Source organism: Oncorhynchus mykiss, chromosome 17, assembly GCF_057628025.1.
Source record: "Oncorhynchus mykiss isolate SJ-2025 chromosome 17, ASM5762802v1, whole genome shotgun sequence".
NCBI classification, from domain to species: Eukaryota; Metazoa; Chordata; class Actinopteri; order Salmoniformes; family Salmonidae; genus Oncorhynchus; species Oncorhynchus mykiss.
Window position 1 is genome coordinate 29,504,003 of NC_143038.1, and position 25,998 is coordinate 29,530,000.

The 25,998-nt window shown below is 45.1% G+C and overlaps 1 protein-coding gene across 3 annotated transcripts in view; it reads right to left on the reverse strand.

Moving 5' to 3' along the window:
* The window catches only part of LOC110493958 (pleckstrin homology domain-containing family G member 4B), an 81,885-nt gene that overhangs the window by 21,092 nt on the left and 34,795 nt on the right, over positions 1–25,998 (reverse strand). For all 3 annotated transcript variants that reach the window (XM_090205188.1, XM_021568585.3, XM_021568584.3), the window contains exons 2-9: positions 8,760–8,957; positions 6,394–8,002; positions 5,107–5,319; positions 4,825–4,948; positions 1,664–1,757; positions 960–1,046; positions 308–424; positions 32–130 (exon numbers count right to left, since the gene is read on the reverse strand). In XM_090205188.1, the coding sequence (XP_090061314.1) occupies positions 32–130; positions 308–424; positions 960–1,046; positions 1,664–1,757; positions 4,825–4,948; positions 5,107–5,319; positions 6,394–8,002; positions 8,760–8,957 (2,541 nt within the window). The remainder of the gene's footprint in view (positions 1–31; positions 131–307; positions 425–959; positions 1,047–1,663; positions 1,758–4,824; positions 4,949–5,106; positions 5,320–6,393; positions 8,003–8,759; positions 8,958–25,998) is intronic.

A 25,998-nucleotide genomic window follows, 5' to 3' on the forward strand; every position in this document is an offset into this window, starting at 1 on the left:
AGACTTTTAATTTATAATTGTAATGACCTACCTGGGCGGTGTCCGTTTTTGGATTACCATCAATTTTCTTGATTGCTCTATGTAGTAAATGGGCTGCCCCTTGCAAGTCCGACACAAAGGAAACCAGTTTCTGAAACAAAGGAAAAAGATTTTAGGATCCAGACTCATCCCAAAACAACGTCGATACAATAGATTTTGTTGATTGATCCTTCAGAATAGCAAAGACTACAGCTACACGAGTGCGAACAAGTTCACTTCCAAACCAATTTCTTGCCCACTAAAGCCATTTATAAATATTATACTGTACCTGGTGAAACTGCAGCCAATCAGTGTGGCTGTAGGGAAAGTTCCCACCTAGGTCAGAGGTCAGCTGTTGTCCCTCCACCATCTTGTGCAGGGCCTTTAGAGAGGTCACCACTTCCATCTGATTGACAGGAGGCATTTTTATTATTTTCCCTTTATTTAACTAGGCAAGTCAGTTAAGAACAAATTCTTATTTTGAACGACGGCCTCGGAACAGTGGATTAACTGCCTTGTTCAGAGGCAGAACGACAGATTTTTAGGGCAATAGGGCTATATTCTGTATACCAACCCTACCTTGTCACAACACAACTGATTGGCTGAAACTCATTAAGAAGGAAATCAATTCCACAAATTGAACAAGGCACACCTGTTCTTTGAAATGCATTCCAGGTGACTACCTCATGAACCTGGTTGACAGAATGCCAAGAGTGTGCAAAGCTGTCATCAAGGCAAAGGGTGGCTACTTTGAAAAATCTCAAATATAAAATATTTTGTTTAACACTTTTTTCATTACTTCACGATGCCATATGTGTAATTTCAAATATTGGATGTCTTCACTATTATTCTACAATGTAGAAAATAGTAAAAATAAAGAAAAACCTTGGAATGAGTAGTTGTGTCCAAAATTTTGACTGGTACTGTATGTGCTTTCTGACCTGTAGCCCAGGGTGTCTTTCAGGGCGAGGGCTTGTGTCTTTATCCACCAGTATCAGCACACTATGGACTGCATTCAGGGCTTGTTCCTTTGGGGCCGACCAATAAGGAAACATGTCAGGACTAAAGGCATCATGCAAGGTCATCATAATGTGTTCTTCACTCTCGGGATTCACATGTGTATGTGTCCCCCAATATGTGTTTAAATGATCGGTAAATATCTATGATAGACAACGATAGATCATTATCAATGACATGATTGACTACTGTGCAGTGGACAGAAATCCCTATGAATTCATATAGGATACATTTGGTGAAGTCAGTCACGTGCAGCAACCAAAATCTCCTTGTGGACTTCCCAGGACACAGCGATCCCCAAACTATCATTAACTGCAACAACAATGCGTTACTTGACTCAGATCTTGTGTTGTATGGCTCAACCTGTTGTTGTCATCTATGCCATGTTGTCTTTGTTGTTGGTCTTTTTTTTACCTCAGTGCTTGAGAATGCAAGAAAAATCTGGCAAAAGCCCAAAATGTGAACTAAACTGATCTGAACTGATGAACTGCTTGACCTGCCGCCATATTGCATTGGAACGGTGAGTAATGAGATACACCACAATCCGCTCTCTATCTCCAAATCTAAATGGGTGGATTACGGTTTAATAGTTGACTTATTGTGATGTGATGACTCATATTTTCCTAACCTGAACCATCATTAGGGCTTTGTAGAAGAGGGAGGGAGGGTGCATCTTCCTGGCATTGATCACCACTGTCATTCCCAGGTCCCGGACCTCTTTTCTAGAAAATAAAAAACAGGGAAGCGTGTTGTGGCACATTTAAAAGTTGTTCACACTGTCCTGGAATTCTCACTCATCAGATCGAAGTGTTATTTGAGCGTTTTTAGTGGTTTCACCAATCCTCTCCCACTGACTGTGTCTGTCCGTCTCATGCACGCACATGCACTCCATGCACTACATGCACACACAGTCCACCCCCCCCCACACACACACATGCCTCACCGTAATTGCTCCATCTTAGGTTACCAGTTGGGTCTGTCTGTTCTTTAGAAGACATGCATACCAGATAGTTGGCAGTCAGCCTATGGCCTGCGGGCAATAGTGTTGTTATTGTGGTTTGTCAGGACGGGATGCCTCTTAAAAGGTTAAATGAGGAACATTCCCGGGAACGACGTTAAAGGGCCAATCTGTTTTAACGAGACAGCCGTCACCTTGAAATTCAATGTGTGTCCATTTAAGCTGTGTAAAGAGATTAGATTGTAAAATGTGTATTATGAGGACGTTTGGCTTTTAAACACCTCCGGCTGCGAGACCAGTGTCAGCTGGGGGTAAAGCTATAGGGTTAACTGAGAACACAGTGGATGGCATGTCTTTGTTTCTTCATCAGTTTAAGAAGTGGGAGACTATGACCCTGTTCAAATACTTTACAACTGCATCCTTCCTTCCTTCCTTCCTTCCTTCCTTCCTTCCTTCCTTCCTTCCTTCCTTCCTTCCTCCTTTCCCTCCTTCCTTCCTTCCTTCCTCCCTCCTTTCCCTCCTTCCTTCCGTCCTTCCTTCCTCCCTCCTTTCCCTCCTTCCTTCCTTCCTTCCTTCCTTCCTTCCTTCCTTTCTTCCTTCCTTCTGCCATTGGAGTAATCACTGATATGATTGAACAATTTCACAACAAACCATGTCAGTTTCGATGATAAGTTCAAGGAAGGGTGGAAGGAAGGATACATTATCAATGTATTCGAAAAGGGCATGGTAGGGTTGCATGAGACGTAAGATTGGTGGTATTTCACTGCCCTCCTGTGGTGAAAAGATATAGCCACAAATCCATGTCAAATGTTTTGACGGCATGCATTAAAAAGTGATGAGAGGGTTACCTAAATGACTTCCAAACCATGTAGAATATTTACTTCCATTTCATAGTGTGTTTACAATATGTATTACAAGGACACACAAAAAAAAATGCACAAATCACAATTATAGTAAGGTAAGAGTGTACAGAACAGGGCCTGGTTTCCCGATAGCGATGGAATTTAGGCTTCCGTAACGTGTTTCCCAAAACACCACAATGAAAGAACGTTTGGCTAAATGAGTTGTTGATACTGATATCATCAAAACAACAGCATTGCTGATCTCGGATCAACTTTCTCCAATCAAATCTTACCTTAACATTAGAATTATTACACAATACCGACGACGGATCAGCTCCTAGACAGATCTTATCACCCAGGCTTATATCGCTGCAACTATTGTGGAAGCTTATTCTAAAGCTAAACCAATAATAATGCCTTAAATCACAGATTTGGCACATCATTGCAGACATGTTGTTACACATTATGAAATATACTGAAACAAAATGTGAACGCATGTAAAATGTTGGTCCCATGTTTCATGAGCTGAAATAAAAGATCCTAGAATTATCCATACGCACAAAAGGCTTATTTAGGTCCTTGTTATTGAGCATTTCTCCTTTGCCAAGATAATATTAAGAAATTGATTAAACAGCATGATCATTACACAGGTGCACCTTGTGCTGGGTGCAATAAATGGCCACTAAAATGTGCAGTCTTGTCACAAAACACAATGCCACAGATGTCTCAAGTTTTGAGGCAGCGTGCAATTGGCATGCCGACTGCAGGAATGTCCGCCAGAGCTGTTGCCAGAGAACTTAATGTTAATTTCAATACCATTCTCCACCGTCTTCGATGGACACTGGCACGCTGGAGAAGTGTGCTCTTCATCAGATGAATCCCGATTTCAACTGTACCAGGCAGATGACAGACAGCATGAACGGCATTGTAGGGACGATTGGTTTGCTGATGTCAACGTTGTGACAGAGCGCCCTATGGTGATGGTGGAATTATGGTATGGGCAGGCATAAGCTACGGACAGCGAACACAATTGCACTTTATCAATGGCAATTTGAATGCGCAGAGATACCGTGACGAGATCCTGAGGCCCATTGTCGTGCCATTCATCCACCGCCATCACCTCATGTTTCAGCATGATAATGCACGGCCCCATGTTGCAAGGATCTGTACACAATTCCTGAAAGCTGAAAATGTCCCAGTTCTTCCATTTCCTGAATACTCAATAGACATGTAACCTATTGAGCATGTTTGGGATGCTCTGGATCAATGTGTACGACAGGGTGTGGGAAGCAAGTGGGACAACATTCCACCGGCCACAATCAACAGCCTGATCAACTCTATGCGAAGGAGATGTCACGCTGCATGAGGCAAATGGTGGTCACACCAGATACTGACTGGTTTTCATATCCACGCCCCTACCTTTTTTATTAAAGGTATCTGTGACCAACAGATGCATATCTGTATTCCCCGTCATGTGAAATCCATAGAGTTGGGCATAATTCATTTATTTCAGAAGACTGATTTCCTTATATGGAAACTGAATGCATTCAACTGAAATGTGTCTTCCGCATTTAACCCAACCCCTCTGAATCAAGGAGGTGTGAAGGGGTGCCTTAATCGACTTCCACGTATTCGGCGTCCGGGGAACAGTGAACTGTAACTCAGTAAAATGTTTGAAATTGTTGAATGTTGTGTTTATATTTTTGATCCGTGTGTATTGAGTCAAAAATAACAGACAGTGCAGCCTACAATATGCAAAACAGAACTCATGCAGTCATTTCAGTTTTCATTAATTTAAAAAAAAAATCCTTTGCTTGTTTGAAACAGTTGCAAAGACATTGGCAACTTTGTATTGATAGTCAACTTCAGAAACATTGCTTTTGGGAAACTGGGCCCAAACCAGTTGATCACCTACACCCTATACAAAATCACAGACAATAAACTCCCTTGAACTACCACCAAAGACGTTTAGGGATTGATTGGTATTACCTGGGGATGGAGTGGAGGTAAAGTAGCACTTTACACACCTCCTGGACAGACAGCAGAGGAGACATCCAGGCCTGCCTATTCCCATGGACCTCCAGCACGGCCCTGCCCACCCTGTCTCTGCTACCTGGGGGTGGAGGGGACAGTAGAGGGTGTCATGGAGAGGTTAGATAAAGAAAAGTGTGGACCAGGGGCGTATTCATAAGGGAACAACGTAGCTACATTTGTGTTTCTTATTGGACAACACTGGGTAACACTGGATGTCATGCAGAACAAACACAATACCTGGTAGACTGACGAAGCCCAGGTGAAGTAGGCCACTGATACTTCTGAAGATGGAGTCTTGGGAGGGAGGATATGGAGGAGCTCTGTGTATGGGGGAGGGGGGTAGGATTGGGGGCGCTGAGGGCTTGGTCTCTGGACTCTGGAGTTTGGTGTCATGTCCGATGGAGGGTGCAGTAGCCTGCGTTTCAACTTTGCCAGGCGAGGGATCTTGAACTAAAAAAAAACGACAGATACATTTGCCCAACCAGAAAGTGAATGTGTTCACGTCATTTATTGTATCTTCTCTAATTGGTATCTGATAACGTCTGTGTTTACCATTTTAATCAACTTAATCTGTGTTGTTCAAGACTGTGCTTAGACTTCTGTTCTAGCCTAACCCCAACACATCGCATCCAACCAAACAACTAATCATCACATACTGTGCTGGGATAAAACAAAAGCCTGCACACAGTCTTGTACAATACCGATTAAGTTGATTAAAATGATAAACACAGAAGGAGACGTCTCACTAACCAGGATTGAAGAACAACGCTCTACTGTAAAGTCTTCCTGGTCAAGATTTGACCTTTTAGCATTGGGAGCATTTATTTGGCGGACATAGATCTCAATGGCTGTCTTTCATACAAATCTTAACCTTACGTGCCACAGTTGCACTATGTAAAGCCTTTAAACATTGCACATGCTCTCTCCCTGTAACCTAACACTGCCAGGCTGTTAAGCATGGCTTTGATTTCGAGCATCCTAATTGGCTTCTTCTAGAGCCAACAAAGGCTTGTCTGTGCTCCCTCTCCCTCACCAGTCCATTAGTCTTGAGTCCTCGGAGGGCCCTTGTGTGGGTGTAGGGAGGAAGGCTTTAATAGGGAATGGGGACAGTCCCCTCTCTTTCTTCCCTAGCCCCCTGCTAGACCTCTGAGTGCACTTATGAGTCCTCGTGTGAGGGTGTAGTGAATGGAAACAGTGCCTTCTCCTCCCTCACCACCACTCTCTCTCCATAAAATGAATGTCTTGTTTACTACCATAGCTAATAGCCACTGGCCTAAGGGCCCCCTTCGACACAGCACACTCCCTTCAGCAAAAGGGGGCCGAGGTTGAGTTTAAATTAATTGGTGTACACAGAGATGGTTTCAGTGTCCCTTTGAAACATGCACTATTTATGAAGCAAGACAGTAAGCTGGATGGGGTACAACAATACTAGTCTATGTTGCAATGTTGTCGCAATACCAAAGACATCACTGTATGGTTCAGGTCAGCACAAAAGTGTGTAAAGGGAACAGTAGTCCCTCTTACCACTCTTTGCAGACTGCCGCCTCTCCAGCTTGGGGGACACCAGGCCGAAGGCATTTATTTTCTTACACTGCACCTCCTGGACACAAACGGGGGTCATCTCTGGACAGATGTCACTGTGGCTCCTGTTGTTCGGTTTGTGGACCAGAGGACTTCCTCTGGCAGTCTCGGACACAGTGGAGAGTGCCCTGGGCTTGGCCTTGTGTTTACCAATGGTTTTCACTGCCTCCGGGTTCCAAACTGGCTTGGAGTTGAAGTCACAGTCAAAGGCATCAACCACACCCTGGTGATGGCCCACCGGAGGTAACATTAGCAATGAGTCAGGTCCTGTTTGATGGGCTTTGTGGTTTGTTTGAAGTTCCTGGTTATGAGGTTCCACTTGGCAGAGTTTATGAATGACTTGATGTTCTTTAGTATGTTTTCCTGGTTTGTGAGTTATGGCAGGTTTGATAGATTTGTGTGGTATGTGATTTAGGTTTGGAGATTCCTTAGCAAAGTGCCCATGTTGGTGTGGCTCGTGACTTACAATAGGCTCCTTATAGTGGTTACAGCACTCCCAGTGATCCTGACCCAGACCTCTGGCGTGACCCTTGAAGCCCGACTCCTCCCCTCCACAGGGGCCGGACTCCTCCAGAGCAGCTAGCAGTCCTACGCTCCCCCTCTCAAAGGGAACTGGGTTGCGCAGTGCTGCTAGGTAAGAGTCCCTGTACCTGCACTTTAGTTCATGCCCACTAGGCTCCTGCCCTAGCCTCCTCTGGCTGCATGGTGTGCAAGGCTCCTCCGAAAACCTGATGGTGCACCCACAGGGGGTGCTGCTCCCAAGTGGTATAGGAGGAGGGGGCCTGACCGGTTTGAACAAAGGGGGAGGATTAGAAGGTTTGGGAGTCCTACTGCATCCCGCAGGAGACTCTTTCTCCTTGGAGAACTCCACTAAATCCACATAGTCACCTTCAATCTCGCAGTACTTCCAGCTGGTGTCCCAGGTGTTGGGCGACACCCAGCCCACAGGCTTGACTAGTGGTTTGGCATGCGGTTTGATGACAGATTTTTCATGGTCACCCTTGATTAGTTTCGAGGTACCGTCCATGAGTCGCAAGGACACAGATATCCCGTCCCTGGCAGGAAGGATCATGGTCTCCAGAGAAAGGGCGGAAGCGGTAGAGTCGGAAGAGGATGGAATCTGCAACTGCCGTGACTCAAACGGACCGTCTCGGATAACACTTGATGTAGTCATGGTCTTGTGCTTGACCAGAAACTCGGGGATTGCCACTTGCGCCCAGGGCACCTTCATCACTCCCTGGTCGGTGGAAAGCAGGCAGTGGGACAGCGGGGTGCCATGGCGGCCGTCGTTCACCTCCCTCAGCCAATCAAGGGTAAAGATATAGGGGTAAGTAGTGTCGGGGATGGGGGTCTCCTCCACCTCGTGGCAGCCCTCCTCCAGGAGACTCTTGAGGACAATGCGGGCTGCCTGTTCGCCAAAGGGCTCCACCTGCAGGTAGAAGTCTCCGGGGCGCAGCAGGAGAGGGTTGAGGGGGGCCAGCTGGATCACGGTCCTGTCACGGAGGCACAGGGGCCAGCCCTCACAACGGAACAGCACATCTGAGTATGCAGCCTGGGGAGAGGGAGGGAGGGATTGGAGAGGGGGTGAGTTGCATGGATTTATGATCCCTTATGTCAGAGTTTCTCATCGTCAGCACTGCAGTGGGATGGCACTTTTTTGTTCCAGCCCAGCACCAGCTCAAATGATCTCAACCAATCATCAACTCCCTTGATGAGTTTAATCAGGTGGGTTAATGCTGGACTAGATGAAAAAATACTAAATTATCCAACATTTAAATTCCTGTGGTTCCCACTAGGGGTGTTCTTCAGCTATGTATTATGTGACATGAGAAGACTATAATCCAAAACAAATCAGGCTTACTTCTACTTTAAATTGCATTTTACAGACTGGAATGCAATGAGGGAAGGATGAATAACTAAAATTCATCTTCATATGTGCACTGCTGAGCTGTGGTTATGAAAAACTAAACTCCAGATTCTGGCCTAACCCCAACTTTTCTTCAGCCTGAAACAAAGACAAATGGAATCCTAGACTGTGTTTTCTCTTTTCTATTAAACACTTTGAGGAGAAACAATCAAATGTGATCCTTTGCTGAGCGATGTCAGCTCAGTTGCATGTCTGGCTAGGATCCACAGAAAATTCATAAAGCATAAACAACAGCTTGGATGTATCCCGCGACAGACAAGTAAACCTTTTGTTGATGTCTTTTGTTTCAATACAGTTAGAACCACAATGTGAACCCCTGCGGTTTTACTGTTACTGAACTCAAGTTGCTCCGTCTATTCTGTGTGTGCTTCTGTGTACTCACACACGCCGCCTGCTGCACACTCTCCAAGAGGTGTTTGGACGGGATGAGGAAGTCCAGCAAGCAGTGCAGTGCGTCACCGTGGAAGCGCTCCTCGATGGTCCTAAACAGCTGACTGAGGACAGTGGGCGCTGTGACCTCAAAGGGTGGGAACAGAGCCGACAGGGCACTCTGGATGGACGAGTCCAGGGATTCTGGGTTCTGAGGGACGGGGCAGAGTAGATGTTTTTTGTTTCAAGTCACCTCCCACATCAACAAACATGTTCACACAAGTCCCTTTTTATTTAATTTCACTTTCATATAAGATAAGAGAACAAAGAGTGAATGATAATGTCATTGTACCCTGACCCTTTTTTTCATTGCAGAAATTGGAATGCAAGTATGTTTGCCAGAGTGCAAATCCCCGTGTGTGTGTGTGTGTGTGTGTGTGTAGCTTCAGAGGTCCGTGTCAATTTTCACTTCCACTGGTGTTGACAGCACCACTTTGTTTGAAGAAAGTAGACATAACCGCAGAACGTCCAAAAATATCAACACACGGTAAATGTCAAGCCACAAGACAGCTATTTATCTTGGCCTTTACCCCTATACTGGGCCCTTTGGAATGACTCTAAGCAAATCACTTTAGCATCTGCAACCAACAAATGTTGAACTTTGAAGTACTGTACGGTGGTGGAGGTTCCTCAGAGGAGGAAAGGGAGGACCGATTTTATATATTTTTTTCAAAAAATATATACAAATGTATCCTTTTAGATAAAACTATACTAAATATATTCACGTCACCAAATACCTGATTAAAACACATTGTTTTGCAATGAAGGTCTACAGTAGTCTCAACAACACACACTAGGCCAGCACCATGGTGTAGCCGGAGGACAGCTATTTTCTGTCCTCCTCTGGCTACATTGACTTCAATATAAAACCTATGATGCACGTGCTCCTCACCCCCTCAATTATGACAACTTCCGGAGGATGTCCTCCAACCAATCAAAGCTTTTGCAGTAGGAACTAACTTGTTGTCCATCCAATCAAAGGATCAGAGAAGGAACCTAATACTACGCATGTGTGATTTAGAAGTGTGGTGCGTTGGATAGATTGAGATAGTGAATAGTACAGTGAATTGTTGTTGTTGAAGAACCCTTTTCATTCTCTGGAGTACACAGAAAGAGATGCCCACATCAGATTCAAGCTTCTGGAAAAAAGCTGCATTGATCATTTAATGGACAAAGGTCTGCGTAATTCCATCTGTGCAACACAATGAAAAGGTAAGAAACGGGTGTTGTCTTATCGACGCTACTGCATTTTTGGGCAAGCAAGAGTTGTCTTTTAGGGGGCACGATGAGAGGGAAAGTTCCGCTAACCAGGGCAACTACAAGGAGCTTGCAGAGTTGCATATTATGATGCTTTAATTACTGAGCATATAGACCTTTCTACTGTCTTCTCTGGGATGTCAAAGTCAATTCAGAATGACTTGATAGCTTCCATCGCATCATCCATTAAAAGGGAGATAAAAAGAGGTTGACGCAGTGCCTTTTCTCACACGGCAAATGGAGAAACCACAGACATCAGCAGTCACTAGCAGTGGTCAGTTATCATCAGGTATGTGGACGATCGGGTCTTTATTCAGGAACTGGGTTTTTTTGGGGCTACTTTGATGTGTCAAGTGGGCGAGATGTGCAGTCTGTGTTTGATTTAGTGAAATCTGAGATGTCAGAGTTTAAGTTCATGGAGAAACCTGTTGCCCAAACCTATGATGGTGCTTCTGTAATGGCTCCTGACTTAAATGGCCACCTTTGTGCATTGCCATGCATTCTCAAATATAAGGTTTTCCTTGTGACACTTGGAGGCTTCACCACTTTTTTGGGGGGGGGGAAGTCGACCAAGAGGGTGATGTTGCTTGAACAGGCTGGATGTGCATGCTTGACGAAAAATGCACAAACGCATTGGAGTTTCACTTCTAGAATTGTCAACCCTGTTGCGAATAATTGTGAGCAATGGAAGGACGCCGTCACCCTATTATAGAGCACCCTACCATGGATGATGATACTGTGTCATGTGCAGATGAGTTCAAGGCAAAGCTGGAAGATATTTGTATTTTCACTTTTGATGAAATATTTTTCCTGTAGTTGTTAGATGGTAGTATTAGATTAATTCAAGAGAGAGTTCCCAGATGACGCTTTAACAAGCCTATTGCAGACCTTTTGACATTTTTTTTCATGTCTGAAAACAGAGCTGCAAGTGTTTTATGGTGATGGGGAGATTCAGGCCCCTGGTCCTCTGCCCTCCTGGCCTACCCAAGGCCCTCTGAAGAACTGAAGCCCCTGGTCCTCTGCCCTCCTGGCCTACCCAAGGCCCTCTGAAGAACTGAAGCCCCTGGTCCTCTGCCCTCCTGGCCTACCCAAGGCCCTCTGAAGAACTGAAGCCCCTGGTCCTCTGCCCTCCTGGCCTACCCAAGGCCCTCTGAAGAACTGAAGCCCCTGGTCCTCTGCCCTCCTACATGTGTAACTCAATGCATCTGCTATTTGTATTTGACCGCTCTACTCCGTGTCAATTCTCTCCTGACATGAACTAAAGCCATGTCACAGGTGCCCTCTCATCCACTGGCTCTACATGGTGCATGTAGAGTCAATCACATACACAAACACAATCACCCCAACCCCTGTCCAGCACTGAAGTCAAGCCTCTGAACACCCCAACCCCTGTCCTGCGCTGAAGTCAAGCCTCTGAACACCCAAACCCCTGTCCTGCGCTGAAGACAAGCCTCTGAACACCCCAACCCCTGTCCAGCACTGAAGTCAAGCCTCTGAACACCCCAACCCCTGTCCTGCGCTGAAGACAAGCCTCTGAACACCCCAACCCCTGTCCAGCACTGAAGTCAAGCCTCTGAACACCCCAACCCCTGTCCAGCACTGAAGTCAAGCCTCTGAACACCCCAACCCCTGTCCTGCGCTGAAGTCAAGCCTCTGAACACCTCAACTCATGTCTCATGCGTCATTCAATCACTGCGTAAGTAGCCCTCTCATGTTTGTATAAATACCACAGTCGACCAGTAACTTGAAAAGATCTTGAAAGATGGGACAATCTCAACTTTTTCCACAAATATTTTTGAAACATTTGAAGTATAAACTGTATTTTGATAGACAAAGGTATCAGCTATCAAACCATGTAAAGGATCAACGTCCAAATGCTTTAGTTTTTTTCTCCATAAAACACAACTAAATGGATTCATGTTCAATCCGTCAGACATAATAAAAGGGATTAAATTCTTAAATCTATTGTCCAACAAGTGTAAAGGCCTTGATTGTTTGATTCTAACATGGGATTCTTCAAATATATAATAACAATATCCAAACTTTTTGGGGTTTTATTTTATAGCGTTATATTATGCTCCAGGGCTAATTCCGTTAGCATTTTGGCATGTTTTTCTAGATTCAGAACATAAAACAACATTTATAAAGCAAAGATTATCCCTTTGACCAGCACAGAAAATACCTCAATAGTTTAAGGATATTGTCATGTATTGTCATGTTGTGTCCTGTTCCTGTTCTTTCTCTTCACCCTGTCTCCCTCTGCTGGTTGTATTAGGTTACCTTTTCTTCCCCTCTTTCCCCCAGCTGTTCCTTGTCTTCTCTAACTACCTCGTTCACCCCTTTTCCCACCTGTTCCCTTTTTCCCTCTGATTAGGTCTCTATATCTCTCTCTGTTTCTGCTCCTGTCTTTGTCGGATTCTCGTTTGTGTTACTCATGCCTGAACCAGACTATCGTCGTGTTTGCTGCAACCTTGTCCTGTCCTGTCGGAATCTGCCTGTGCATCTAACCTTGTCCTGTCCTGTCGGAATCTGCCTGTCCATCTGAGCCTACGTGTGTTTTGTCATTAAAGAAACTATGTTTTGTTAATTCGCTTTTGGGTCCTCATTCACGCACCTGACAGAAGAATCCGACCAAGAATGGACCCAGCGACTTCGGATCCTCTCCACTCAGCCGTCGAGATCCAGGGAGCGATGCTAGGCAGACAAGAGCAGGAATTGTCAGCTGCTCGACATGCCGTTGAGACCCTGGCCACCCAAGTCTCCAACCTCACAGAACAGGTTCACCATCTCCGCCTCGATCCACCGGCCACTTCCAGGGCTTTCGAATCTCCGGAGCCCAGAATCAATAACCCGCCGTGTTACTCTGGGGAGCCCACTGAATGCCGCTCGTTCCTCACCCAGTGTGATATTGTGTTTTCTCTCCAGCCCAACACGTACTCCAGGAGCACTGCTCGTATCGCCTACGTCATATCCCTCCTTACTGGACGGGCTCGTGAGTGGGGCACGGCAATCTGGGAGGCAAGGGCTGAGTGTACTAACCAGTATCAGGACTTTAAGGAGGAGATGATACGGGTTTTTGATCGATCTGTTTTTGGGGAGGAGGCTTCCAGGGTCCTGTCTTCCCTATGTCAAGGTAATCGATCCATAACAGACTACTCTATTGAGTTTCGCACTCTTGCTGCCTCCAGTGGCTGGAACGAGCCGGCTTTGCTCGCTCGTTTTCTGGAGGGTCTCCGCGCAGAGGTAAAGGATGAGATTCTCTCCCGGGAGGTTCCTTCCAGCATGGATTCCTTGATTGAACTCGCTATTCGCATTGAGCGACGGGTTGATCTTCGTCACCGAGCTCGTGGAAAGGAGCTCGCGTTCTCCGTTGCCCCCCTCTCCGCATCACTACCATCTTCCTCTGCCGGCTCGGGTGCTGAGCCTATGCAGCTGGGAGGTATCCGCATCTCGACTAAAGAGAGGGAACGGAGAATCACCAACCGCCTCTGTCTCTATTGCGGTTCCGCTGGTCATTTTGTCACTTCATGTCCAGTAAAAGCCAGAGCTCATCAGTAAGCGGAGGGCTACTGGTGAGCGCTACTACTCCTGTCTCTCCTTCAAGATCCTGCACTACCTTGTCGGTCCATCTACGCTGGACCGGTTCGTCAGCTTCCTGCAGTGCCTTGATAGACTCTGGGGCGGAGGGCTGTTTTATGGACGAGACCTGGGCTCGGGAACATGACATTCCTCTCAGACAGTTAAGGGAGCCCACGGCCTTGTTCGCCTTGGATGGTAGTCCTCTCCCCAGGATTCAGCGTGAGACGCTACCTTTAACCCTCACTGTCTCTGGTAATCATAGCGAAACCATTTCTTTTTTAATTTTTCGTTCACCTTTTACACCTGTTGTTTTGGGCCATCCCTGGCTAGTTTGTCATAATCCTTCTATTAATTGGTCTAGTAATTCTATCCTCTCCTGGAACGTCTCTTGTCATGTGAAATGTTTAATGTCTGCTATCCCTCCTGTTTCCTCTGTCTCTTCTTCACAGGAGGAGCCTGGTGATTTGACAGGGGTGCCGGAGGAATATCACGATCTGCGCACGGTGTTCAGTCGGTCCAGGGCCACCTCTCTTCCTCCACACCGGTCGTATGATTGTAGTATTGATCTCCTTCCGGGAACCACTCCCCCCCGGGGTAGACTATACTCTCTGTCGGCTCCCGAACGTAAGGCTCTCGAAGATTATTTGTCTGTAGCTCTTGCCGCCGGTACCATAGTCCCCTCCTCCTCTCCCGCCGGAGCGGGGTTTTTTTTTGTTAAGAAGAAGGACGGGTCCCTGCGCCCCTGCATAGATTATCGAGGGCTGAATGACATAACAGTGAAGAATCGTTATCCGCTTCCTCTTATGTCTTCAGCCTTCGAGATCCTGCAGGGAGCCAGGTTTTTCACTAAGTTGGACCTTCGTAACGCTTACCATCTCGTGCGCATCAGGGAGGGGGACGAGTGGAAGACGGCGTTTAACACTCCGTTAGGGCACTTTGAATACCGGGTTCTTCCTTTCGGCCTCGCTAACGCTCCAGCTGTCTTTCAGGCATTAGTCAATGATGTCCTGAGAGACATGCTGAACATCTTTGTTTTCGTTTACCTTGACGATATCCTGATTTTTTCACCGTCACTCCAGATTCATGTTCAGCACGTTCGACGTGTCCTCCAGCGCCTTTTAGAGAATTGTCTTTTTGTGAAGGCTGAGAAGTGCACTTTTCATGCCTCCTCCGTCACATTTCTCGGTTCTGTTATTTCCGCTGAAGGCATTAAGATGGATCCCGCTAAGGTCCAAGCTGTCATTGATTGGCCCGTCCCTAAGTCACGCGTCGAGCTGCAGCGCTTTCTCGGCTTCGCAAACTTCTATCGTCGTTTCATCCGTAATTTCGGTCAGGTGGCAGCTCCTCTCACAGCCCTTACTTCTGTCAAGACGTGCTTTAAGTGGTCCGTTTCCGCCCAGGGAGCTTTTGATCTCCTCAAGAATCGTTTTACATCCGCACCTATCCTTGTTACACCTGACGTCTCTAGACAGTTCGTTGTCGAGGTTGACGCGTCAGAGGTGGGCGTGGGAGCCATTCTTTCTCAGCGCTCCCTCTCTGACGACAAGGTCCACCCTTGCGCGTATTTTTCTCATCGCCTGTCGCCGTCGGAACGTAACTATGATGTGGGAAACCGCGAACTGCTCGCCATCCGCTTAGCCCTAGGCGAATGGCGACAGTGGTTGGAGGGGGCGACCGTTCCTTTTGTCGTTTGGACTGACCATAGGAACCTTGAGTACATCCGTTCTGCCAAACGACTTAATGCACGTCAGGCGCGCTGGGCGCTGTTTTTTGCTCGTTTCGAGTTCGTGATTTCTTATCGTCCGGGCTCTAAGAACACCAAGCCTGATGCTTTATCTCGTCTCTTCAGTAGCCTCCACTGACCCCGAGGGGATTCTCCCTGAGGGGCGTGTTGTCGGGTTGACTGTCTGGGGAATTGAGAGGCAGGTAAAGCAAGCACTCACTCACACTCCGTCGCCGCGCGCTTGTCCTAGGAACCTTCTTTTCGTTCCCGTTCCTACTCGTCTGGCCGTTCTTCAGTGGGCTCACTCTGCCAAGTTAGCCGGCCACCCTGGCGTTCGGGGTACGCTTGCTTCCATTCGCCAGCGTTTTTGGTGGCCCACCCGGGAGCATGACACGCGTCGTTTTGTGGCTGCTTGTTCGGTCTGCGCGCAGACTAAGTCCGGTAACTCCCCTCCTGCCGGCCGTCTCAGGCCGCTTCCCATTCCCTCTCGACCATGGTCTCACATCGCCTTAGATTTTGTCACCGGACTGCCTTCGTCAGCGGGGAAGACTGTTATTCTTACGGTTGTCGATAGGTTCTCTAAGGCGGCTCATTTTATTCCCCTTGCTAAGCTTCCTTCTGCTAAAGAGACGGCACAAATCATCATCGAGAATGTTTTCAGAATTCATGGCCTTCCGTCAGACGTCGTCTCGGACAGAGGTCCGCAATTCACGTCTCAATTTTGGAGGGAGTTTTGCCGTTTGATTGGGGCTTCCGTCAGTCTCTCTTCCGGCTTTCACCCCCAGTCTAACGGTCAAGCAGAACGGGCCAATCAGACTATTGGTCGCATCTTACGCAGTCTTTCTTTTCGCAACCCTGCGTCTTGGTCAGAACAGCTCCCCTGGGCAGAATACGCCCACAACTCGCTTCCTTCGTCTGCGACCGGGCTGTCTCCTTTTCAGAGTAGCCTCGGGTACCAGCCTCCGCTGTTCTCATCTCAGTTCGCCGAGTCCAGCGTCCCCTCCGCTCAGGCTTTTGTCCAACGTTGCGAGCGCACCTGGAAGAGGGTCAGGTCTGCACTTTGCCGTTATAGGGCGCAGACTGTGAGAGCTGCTAATAAGCGTAGAACTAAGAGTCCTAGATATTGTCGCGGTCAGAGAGTTTGGCTCTCCACTCAGAACCTTCCCCTTAAGACAGCTTCTCGCAAGTTGACCCCGCGGTTCATTGGTCCGTTCCGTATTTCTCGGATCATTAATCCTGTCGCAGTGCGACTTCTTCTTCCGCGATATCTTCGTCGCGTCCACCCGGTCTTCCATGTCTCCTGTGTTAAGCCCGTTCTTCGCGCCCCCGCTCGTCTCCCCCCCCCCCCCCCCATCCTTGTCGAGGGCGCAAATCATGGCCAGGGTCCGTAAGATTTTGGACATGCGTCCTCGGGGCCGTGGTCACCAGTACCTAGTGGATTGGGAGGGGTACGGTCCTGAGGAGAGGAGTTGGGTTCCCTCTCGGGACGTGCTGGACCGTTCGCTGATCGATGATTTCCTCCGTTGCCGCCAGGTTTCCTCCTCGAGTGCGCCAGGAGGCGCTCGGTGAGTGGGGGGGTACTGTCATGTATTGTCATGTTGTGTCCTGTTCCTGTTCTTTCTCTTCACCCTGTCTCCCTCTGCTGGTCGTATTAGGTTACCTTTTCTTCCCCTCTTTCCCCCAGCTGTTCCTTGTCTTCTCTAACTACCTCGTTCACCCCTTTTCCCACCTGTTCCCTTTTTCCCTCTGATTAGGTCTCTATATCTCTCTCTGTTTCTGCTCCTGTCTTTGTCGGATTCTCGTTTGTGTTACTCATGCCTGAACCAGACTATCGTCGTGTTTGCTGCAACCTTGTCCTGTCCTGTCGGAATCTGCCTGTGCATCTAACCTTGTCCTGTCCTGTCGGAATCTGCCTGTCCATCTGAGCCTACGTGTGTTTCGTCATTAAAGAAACTATGTTTTGTTAATTCGCTTTTGGGTCCTCATTCACGCACCTGACAGATATATCATTTTGCAGAACAGTGATTAAAATATATATTTTTGAATATTTACAAGTAAATCGATCTTATGGGGGTTAGCCATCAATGACGGAGTTGACATGCCACTGATGGAGTTGACAACAAATACTCAAAACAGACATATTTTTGTCTCTAAAAAGAAAAGTTCAATACTAACATTTGTAAAATTGATTATTATTCATTATTCAAATTATTCATAATAGTAATAAATATATACATATCAGAACTTTCAGCACCCTGACAGAGTTGACGTTAGACAAAAATCTGACGGAGTTGATGTTTTACGGAGCTACAAAGTAGCAATTTAGTTTTTCCCTCAGTTGCTTTATGACTCTAAAGCCTATTTAAAAGAAACCTATTTGAACCAAAATGAACATCCTTTCTTAATCTATCAGGGAGATGGAGTTGACCGTTTATGATTGTGACCATGGTGATTTCAATATTGTTTGTTTAAATCTATCAAAAGTAGAGAAATTTACAGCCCATAAGTGGTCTTGTTGCACTACATGTAATGAGGACACGAAGAAGGGGTCACTATGGTATAGCTGCCCCTGCTCATTCCTGATTAATTCAGGATTTTAGACAAATCTGACAGAGTTTACCAATTTTTTTTTAGGAGTCACAGTTTTGAGATAAATATTATTTAAAGTTAGAGTCTACCATCCTCCTCATTTTTACAAGTCACCAGCCTCCACTGCTGTGCAGTAAACAGTACAGGTTTAATTTTGGGGGCTTTGTAGCCTTTAGTTGTGTCTTCATGTTCGGCATAGACATCCACATCATACAAAAGTGATTTGAATGCTGAAAAGGAGGAACAATGTCCCCAAACCCAAAACATTCCGCTGAAATGTAAACATTTCAGTCTATATCTTCGTTCTTAGTTCAAGAGGGAAATAAAAAACAGACATTTGGAAAGATCAAGGTTTCTGTTTGAGTAGTGAAATAAACTCATCAGAAAGCCTTTGCCATGCTCTGGATATGCTTTGAGCTCTGTCCTCTGTGAGTGTTTCATGTACTTCCAAGATACACCTCATTTGAGTTGGTATACTTCAAGCTGGGGAAGGGTGAGGTTCTGATCAGATTCAAGCGGACAAGTATGAGCGAGAGAAAGAAGAAATGTACGGTCTCCATCAGAGGTCCCTGTCGAAAGAAGGCTGTATAAAAGGACACCATTGTGCGCTTAAGTCATGCATGATGGCAGTGTTTACAACGTATATGCTAGGCTACACATGTCTGTTTCAGATAGTCATGGCAATAAGAACTAAAAACAAGGCCACATCTGTGGTTATGTCCCGGTTTCTGCTACTTTCGACCAGCTGTGGAGAATAGTGGAAACGAAACACACGGAAGCAATTTGGGAAAAGGTTGAAAAGGATGTTACACGCAAAATCAAAAGTCCAACGGTTCGTTCCATGAAATGAGTGCCCTTTGCGTCCCTTTGACATTTTGTGTAGAAATTGTGCGCCAATTTTACATTTTAAAAGCCTGTTATATTCAATGAAGTGCCGTTTAATATAAACCACATGGAGTATTCAATATATTTTTTCTATGAATAAAGACTTGCTAATGTGCATTTCGACATGTCCATTGCTGTAAGTCACCATCTGTGACTTACAGCAAGATCTAAGCCCACTTCACCCCAACATTAATCCACGTTTTCCCCATTCTAAAGCCCTAGTCATAATGGTGCCTTGACAAAGGCATTTGCTGAAGATCCTTATTTATTTCATGCGATTAGTGATTCATGCTCAAGGTCAAACCTACTACGCCAACCGATCTCTCATGTTAATATGGTGAAACTACTCCTTCAACAAATGTTTTACAAAATAAACATTTGAGAGTCAAATCATAGTGTAAAAGCAACTTTTTGGTTGTTTTGTGGTGGACAACTGAGTGGTTGAAGTTTAAAACGTAAACCCTGGGTCCCCACGAATAGACAGGCTAGAATTTTTTTTTAAAATCTTTTGTGAACATTTGTAAAACATTGCATTCAATTGCCCTAACCTGTTGTACCCAATAATTTTGCACGCCCAATTTTTCCCTTTTTGATTTGTTAAAAAAGTTTGAAATATCCAATAAATGTCGTTCCACTTCATGATTGTGTCCCACTTGTTGTTGATTCTTCACAAAAAAATACAGTTTTATATCTTTATGTTTGAAGCCTGAAATGTGGCAAAAGGTCGCAAAGTTCAAGAGGGCCGAATACTTTCGCAAGGCACTGTATTCTGGTGAGTGGGACCCACTTGAGATACAGTAAACATACACTAAATGACCAAGAGTATGTTGAACATCTCATTCCAAAATTATGGGCATTAATATGGAGTTGGTCGCCCCTTTCCTGCTATAACAGTCTCCACTCTTCTGGGAAGGCTTTCCACTTGATGTTGGAACATTGCTGAGGGGACTTGATTCCATTCAGCTACAGGAGCATTAGTGTGGTAGGACACTGATGTAGGGCGATTAGGCCTGGCTCGCTGTCGGCGTTCCAATTCATCCCAAAGGTGTTCAATGGGGTTGAGGTCAGGGCTTTGTGCAGGTCACTCAAGTTCTTCTACACCAATCGACAAATCATTTTTGTATGGCCCTCATTTTGTGCATGGGGGAATTGTCATGCTGAAACAGGAAACGGCCTCCCCAAACTGTTGCCACAAAGTTGGAAGCACAAAATCGTCTAGAATGTCATTGTATGCTGTACCGTTAAGATGGAACTAAGGGGCCTGTCCCGAACCATGAACAATAGCCCCAGACCATTATTCCTCCACCAAACTTTACATATGTATTTATTTTTACCTTTATTTAACTAGGCGAGTCAATTAAGAACAAATTCTTATTTGCAATGACGGTCTACCCCGGCCAAACTCTAACCCGGACGACGCTGGGCCAATTTTATGTGCCATGCGCTTCAGTACTCGGCGGTGCTGTTCTGTGAGCTTGTGTGGCCTACCACTGCACATTATGCTGTTGTTGCTCCTAGACGTTTCCACTTCACAATAACAGCACTTACAGTTGACCTGGGGAGGCTCTGGTAGGGCAGACATTTGATGTACTGACTTGTTGGAAAGGTGGCATGCCACGTTGAAAGTCACTGAACTCTTCAGTAAGATCATTCTACTGCCATTGTTTGTCTATGGAGATTTAATGGCAGTGTGCTCAATTGTATAACACCTGGTAGCAACGGGTGTGGCTGAAATAGCAGAATCCACCAATTTGAACGGGTGTCCACATACTTTTGTGTATATATAGTGTAGCTCCGCAGCTGGACCTAGTTCAGACTGCCCCTAAGCCAAGTGGAGTGAGGATGAGGTGGTGTTATGAGTTATTTTGTATCCTGTCAACTTTGACAAACTGCCAGCGCCACATGCTAAAGAGGCCGGGGCCATTTACATACACTTCCCAGGGAAAACACGTTGTGTTTGTTGGCAGATGGGTCAGGTATTTTCATAAAGGAGCCATCTCTCTGATGGGGCTCTGATAGCAGCCTATTTGGCCTCCGACCACACGCTAAGCATTGAATTAGACCAGCTTTGGACCAGGCTTTGAGCAGCTTTACATTTTCGTCATTTAGCAGACACTCTTATCCAGAGCGACATACATGAGCAATTAGGGTTAAGTGCCTTGCTGAAGGGTATATTGACCGATTTATTTTTTGTTACCTAGGTGCCTCAGGGATTCAAACCAGCGACCTGTCGATTACTGGCCTAACGCTCTTAACTGCTATGCTACCTGCACTCTAAAATCAAATGAGTTGTGATTAAATGGAATGTGATGGTATGAGCAACTCGGTAACAATAGCAAATCACCTAAAATTGGAAACCCTACTGCCCACAATAACCCCATACTTTTTGTGTAGGGGGAGGTGAGGATACATTTTTTGTTGCTTTGTTTAAGACTGTGTTTCTGTATAAGCACATTGTGACAACTGCTGATGTAAAAAGGGCTTTATAAATACATTTGATTGATTGGTTGATTGATTGATTGATTAATAGTGTAACTTGTACCGTATACCTCACGCATCAAGTGTCAGCAAGTAGAGCTACTTTCCACCACCGCACAACATAAATGGGCTCTATATACTGTAGGGCAAGATACTTGTTTTAGTGAAGACATGTATAATAAATGTGCAGTACATTTATAAAAAAACAAATATTTTTAAAACTGCCTTAAGGTATAAGAAGGCCTGTATTTCCAGCTTCCGACGTGCAACAACCCCTTTCCCTGTTTTCAGCATCTCATCCCCTCCTCCTTTCTTCAGGAGAGCGTTACTCCTGTTGGTTGGTGGGACAGTAATGTCTTTGTCTGAGACCCTCTTGTAAACCTCGGCTCAGGGCTTTGGCAAAGGGGCACACAATTGAACCAAGCCATTTGAAATCCTTTAATGCTGAACGGACCTAATAAAAAAGTCCCCCAACAAGACAAGACTATGTTACTTGTTTCCACCCATTCATCTATCTATCTATCTTCTTTTGGGAAGTCTTGTGTGGTGCCTACAATTGGATTTGGCAGGGCCTATATAATACTAGTTTTAACAGGCCTGTAAGACGCTCAGGCTGTGTTAGGGAAATTAAGAGGCCACATAAACAGTGTATTGGGTGTCTGATGTTTTGTTTGTCCTTGTCCTCGGAAGGGACAGCATTAAAAAGGTCCCTGTGGGTGTGCTGGGATTCCAACTCAAAAACAAATGATTTGAATCTTGAGTTACAGATGAAAAAAAATATATAGGCCTTTACTGTACTGTAAACATTAGTCATGCAGAAAATATGTGAGTATTGTGCCATGGCTATGAGGACCATGGGCTTAGAGTAATTAAATGGCACCATAAACCATGATGATTGCTTTGTATGACAATCTAATCAAATCATATTTTATTTATTACATGCTTCGTAAACAGCAGTGGTGACTAACAGTGAAATGCTTACTTACTAGCAGAGAGAGAAGAATTCTGCTCTCTGCTTACTTACTATGCTTACTTCCTCTGGTAATTGAAATCAGTTTATTCCATCTTAAATTGTATTGATTACTTAATAAGTTTAAAAATACCTAAAGTTGGATTAGGAAAGTTGTTTGAAATGTTTGGATCAAGTTTACAGGTAACTAATTAGATAATGTTTAGTCATGTTGCGCGAGTTGGAACCGGTGTATTTTCTGAAGCGAAGGGATCACTAAGAAGTTAAACTCATTTTTCAACCACTCCACAAGTGTTTTTGTTAACAAACTATAGCTTTGGCAAGTCGGTTAGGACATCTACTTTGTGCATGACACAAGTAATTTTTTCCAACAATTGTTTACAGACAGATTATTTCACTTATAACTCACTGTATCATAATTCCAGTGGGTCAGATAATATACATACACTAAGTTGACTGTGCTTTTAAACAGCTTGGAAAATTCCAGAAAATTATGTCATGGCTTCGGAAGCTTCTGATAAGCTAAGTGAGATCATTTGAGTCAATTGGAGGTGTACCTGTGGATGAAAAGGGGGGAGGCTTGCAAGCCGAAGAACACCATCCCAACCGTGAAGCACGGGGGTGGCAGCATCATGTTGTGGGAGTGCTTTGCTTGCAGGAGGGACTGGTGTACTTCACAAAATAGATGGCATCATGAGGCAGAAAATGATGTGGATATATTGAAGCAACATCTCAAGACATCAGCCAGGAAGTTAAAGCTTGGTCGCAAATGGGTCTTCCAAAAGGACAATGACCCCAAGCATAGTTCCAAAGTTGTGGAAAAATGGCTTAAGGACAACAAAGTCAAGGTATTTGAGTGGCCATCACAAAGCCCTGACCTCATACTGTAGAACATTTGTGGGCAGAACTTAAAAAGCGTGTTTAAGCAAGGAGGCCTACAGTTACCTGATTCAGTTACACCATCTCTGTCAGGAGGAATGGGCCAAAATTCACCCAACTTAATGTGGGAAGCTTGTGGAAGGCTACCCGAAAAGTTTGACCCAAGTTAAACAATTTAAAGGCTATGTTACCAAATACTCATTGAGTGTATGTAAACTTCTGACCCACTGGGAATGTGATGAAAGAAATGAAAGCTGAAAAAAAATTATTCTCTCTACTATTATTCTGACATTTCACATTCTTAAAATAAAGTGGTGATCCTAACTGACCTAAGACAGGGAATGTTTACTAGGATTAAATGTCAGGAATTGTGAAAAACTGAGTTTAAATGTATTTGGCTAAGGTGTATGTAAACTTCCAACTTCAACTGTACATGGGGTACCAGTACCGAGTTGATGTGCAGGGGTACGAGGTAATTGAGGTAGATATTTACATATAGGTATGGACAAAGTGACTTCGCAACAGGATAGATCATAAACAGTACCAGCAGTAACAAAGAGTTCAATGCCGATAGACCGGGTAGCTACTGGTTAACAACTGAACACAATTTCAACAATTTCACTGAGTTACAGTTCAAATAAGTAAATCAGTCAATTAGGCTGTATCACATCCAGCCGTGATTGGGAGTCCCATAGGGTGGCGCACAATTGGCCCAATTGGCTCATCCTAGTTTGGCCGGGGTAGGCCATTGTAAATAAGAATTTGTTCTTAACTGACTTGCCTAGTAAAATAAAGGTTAAATTTAAAAAAAAATAAAAACAAAAAAAATGATAATTAGGCCCTAATCTATGGATTTCACATGACTGGGAAGGGGCACAGACTTGGGAGCCAGACCCACACATTAGTTTTTCCCTACAGAAGGGCTTTATTACAGACAGAAATATTCCTCAGCACAGGTTCCTTAGTTTAGTGATGAGCTTGGAGTGCAATATAGTCTTGTATGGTGAGTTGTAGTCAATGAAAAGCATTCTCACGTAGGCGTTCCTTTTTTCCAAATGGGAAAGGGCAGTGTGGAGTGCAATAAAGATGGCATCATCTGTGGCTCTGTTGGGGCAGTAAGCAAATTAGAGTGGGTCCAGGGTGTCTGGGAGGATGGTGTTGATGTGAGCCATCTGTGATCACACAGTCGTTCGGAACCGCTGGAGCTCTCATGCATGGTTCAGTGTTGCTAGCCTCGAAGTGAAGATAGAAGGTATTTAGCTCATCTGGTAGGCTCACGTCACTGGACTGCTCGCGTTTGGGTTTCTCGTTGTAATCCATGATAGTTTGCAATCCTACGAGCGTCAGAGCCGGTGTAGTAGGATTCGATCTTGGTCCTGTATTGATGCTTTACATGTTTAATGGTTCGTCGGAGGGCGTAGTACAATTTTTTATAATCATCAGTGTGGATGTTGCCTGTAATCCATGTCTTCTGGTTGGGATATATACGTATGGTCACTGTATGGTCACTGAATCCAGGAACTTATTCCAGTCTGTGCTAGCAAAACAGTCCTGTAGCTAGCATCTGCTTCATCGGACCACTTCTGTATTGAGTGCATCACTGGTACTTCCTGTTAGGGTTTCTACTTGTAAGTAGGAATCAGGAGGGTATAGTTATGGTCAGATTTGCCAAATTGAGTGTGAGGGAGAGCTTTGTATTATGTGTCTCTCTTTGTGGAATAAATGTATGTAGAGTTTTTTTTGCCTCCAGTTGCACAGGTGACATGCTGGTAGAAATGATGTAAAACGGATTTGATTTCCTGCATTAAAGTCACCGGCCACTAGGAGCGCCACCTCTGGGTGAGCATTCCCTGTTATATTTTAGCAAAAAGCAGCAGTGGTTATGATTTAAATGCAGAATCCTGAATAGTGGAAATGGCATGCTTCCTTTCTCCTGTCCTTGAATTTAGTGTCATGCTATGGTACAGTAGGTGCAAGTAATATAACGTTCAACCTGGCTTTCATCTATTCAATCATGTCTGTTTTATGTTTGCATGGAAGAAAGTAAGGATAAAAAAAACTTTCCAAGTGAGCTCCTTACATCTCAACACCATCACCAATGCTCGACATAGATGCACACCTGTGGAACTGGGTCAAATGGGACGCAGGGTTGCCAGGAAGTCGGGCAGGATTTGCACTGGGCTCACCACAGGTTTGGCATGCAAACAATCAACCCTCACCCTCAAATGGGGCAATTTGGCCCAAAGAAAAAGTCCCTAGTGTGAGAGCAACAGCTGGCAGCTTTTAAGATGTTTAACTATTTTTTTCTGGCACTTTTCTTACAGCTGAACTCTGATGACCCACTTAGCATGACAAAACAATAAAATTTCCTCATCTTCCGAGTATTCCCAGAGCTTGCTTTTCGGGAAAAACATCAGTAAAGTACTTGTTTGTTTTTGGGGAGTATTGGCTCCCTGAGTACCGTTCACCAGGTTCAGTAGGCCAATGCAGTGGACGCAGCTCCAATAGGGGTGGTCCCATTTACCCTAGGCACTCCAGATATCACAGTGAATGATTTACCGTGTGTAAATGTTGTTGTGAAGACACTGGGGTGTGTGTGTGTGTGTGTTTGTGTGAGTACTTTGTGACATCTGCTGATGTAAAAAGGGCTTTATAAATACATGTTATTTCATTTTATTTGAATGGCACTGACAGTTGCTGTGTTTTTTCTCACTCTCTGCTCATGCCAAGTTCTCTCTGAGGCCAAAAAGTTCCTAGAGCAACAGTTCCTAACAGTGGGTGAGCTATGGAGTTGCTCCAACAGCTGGAGTATTGCAAGACATGGAGCACAAG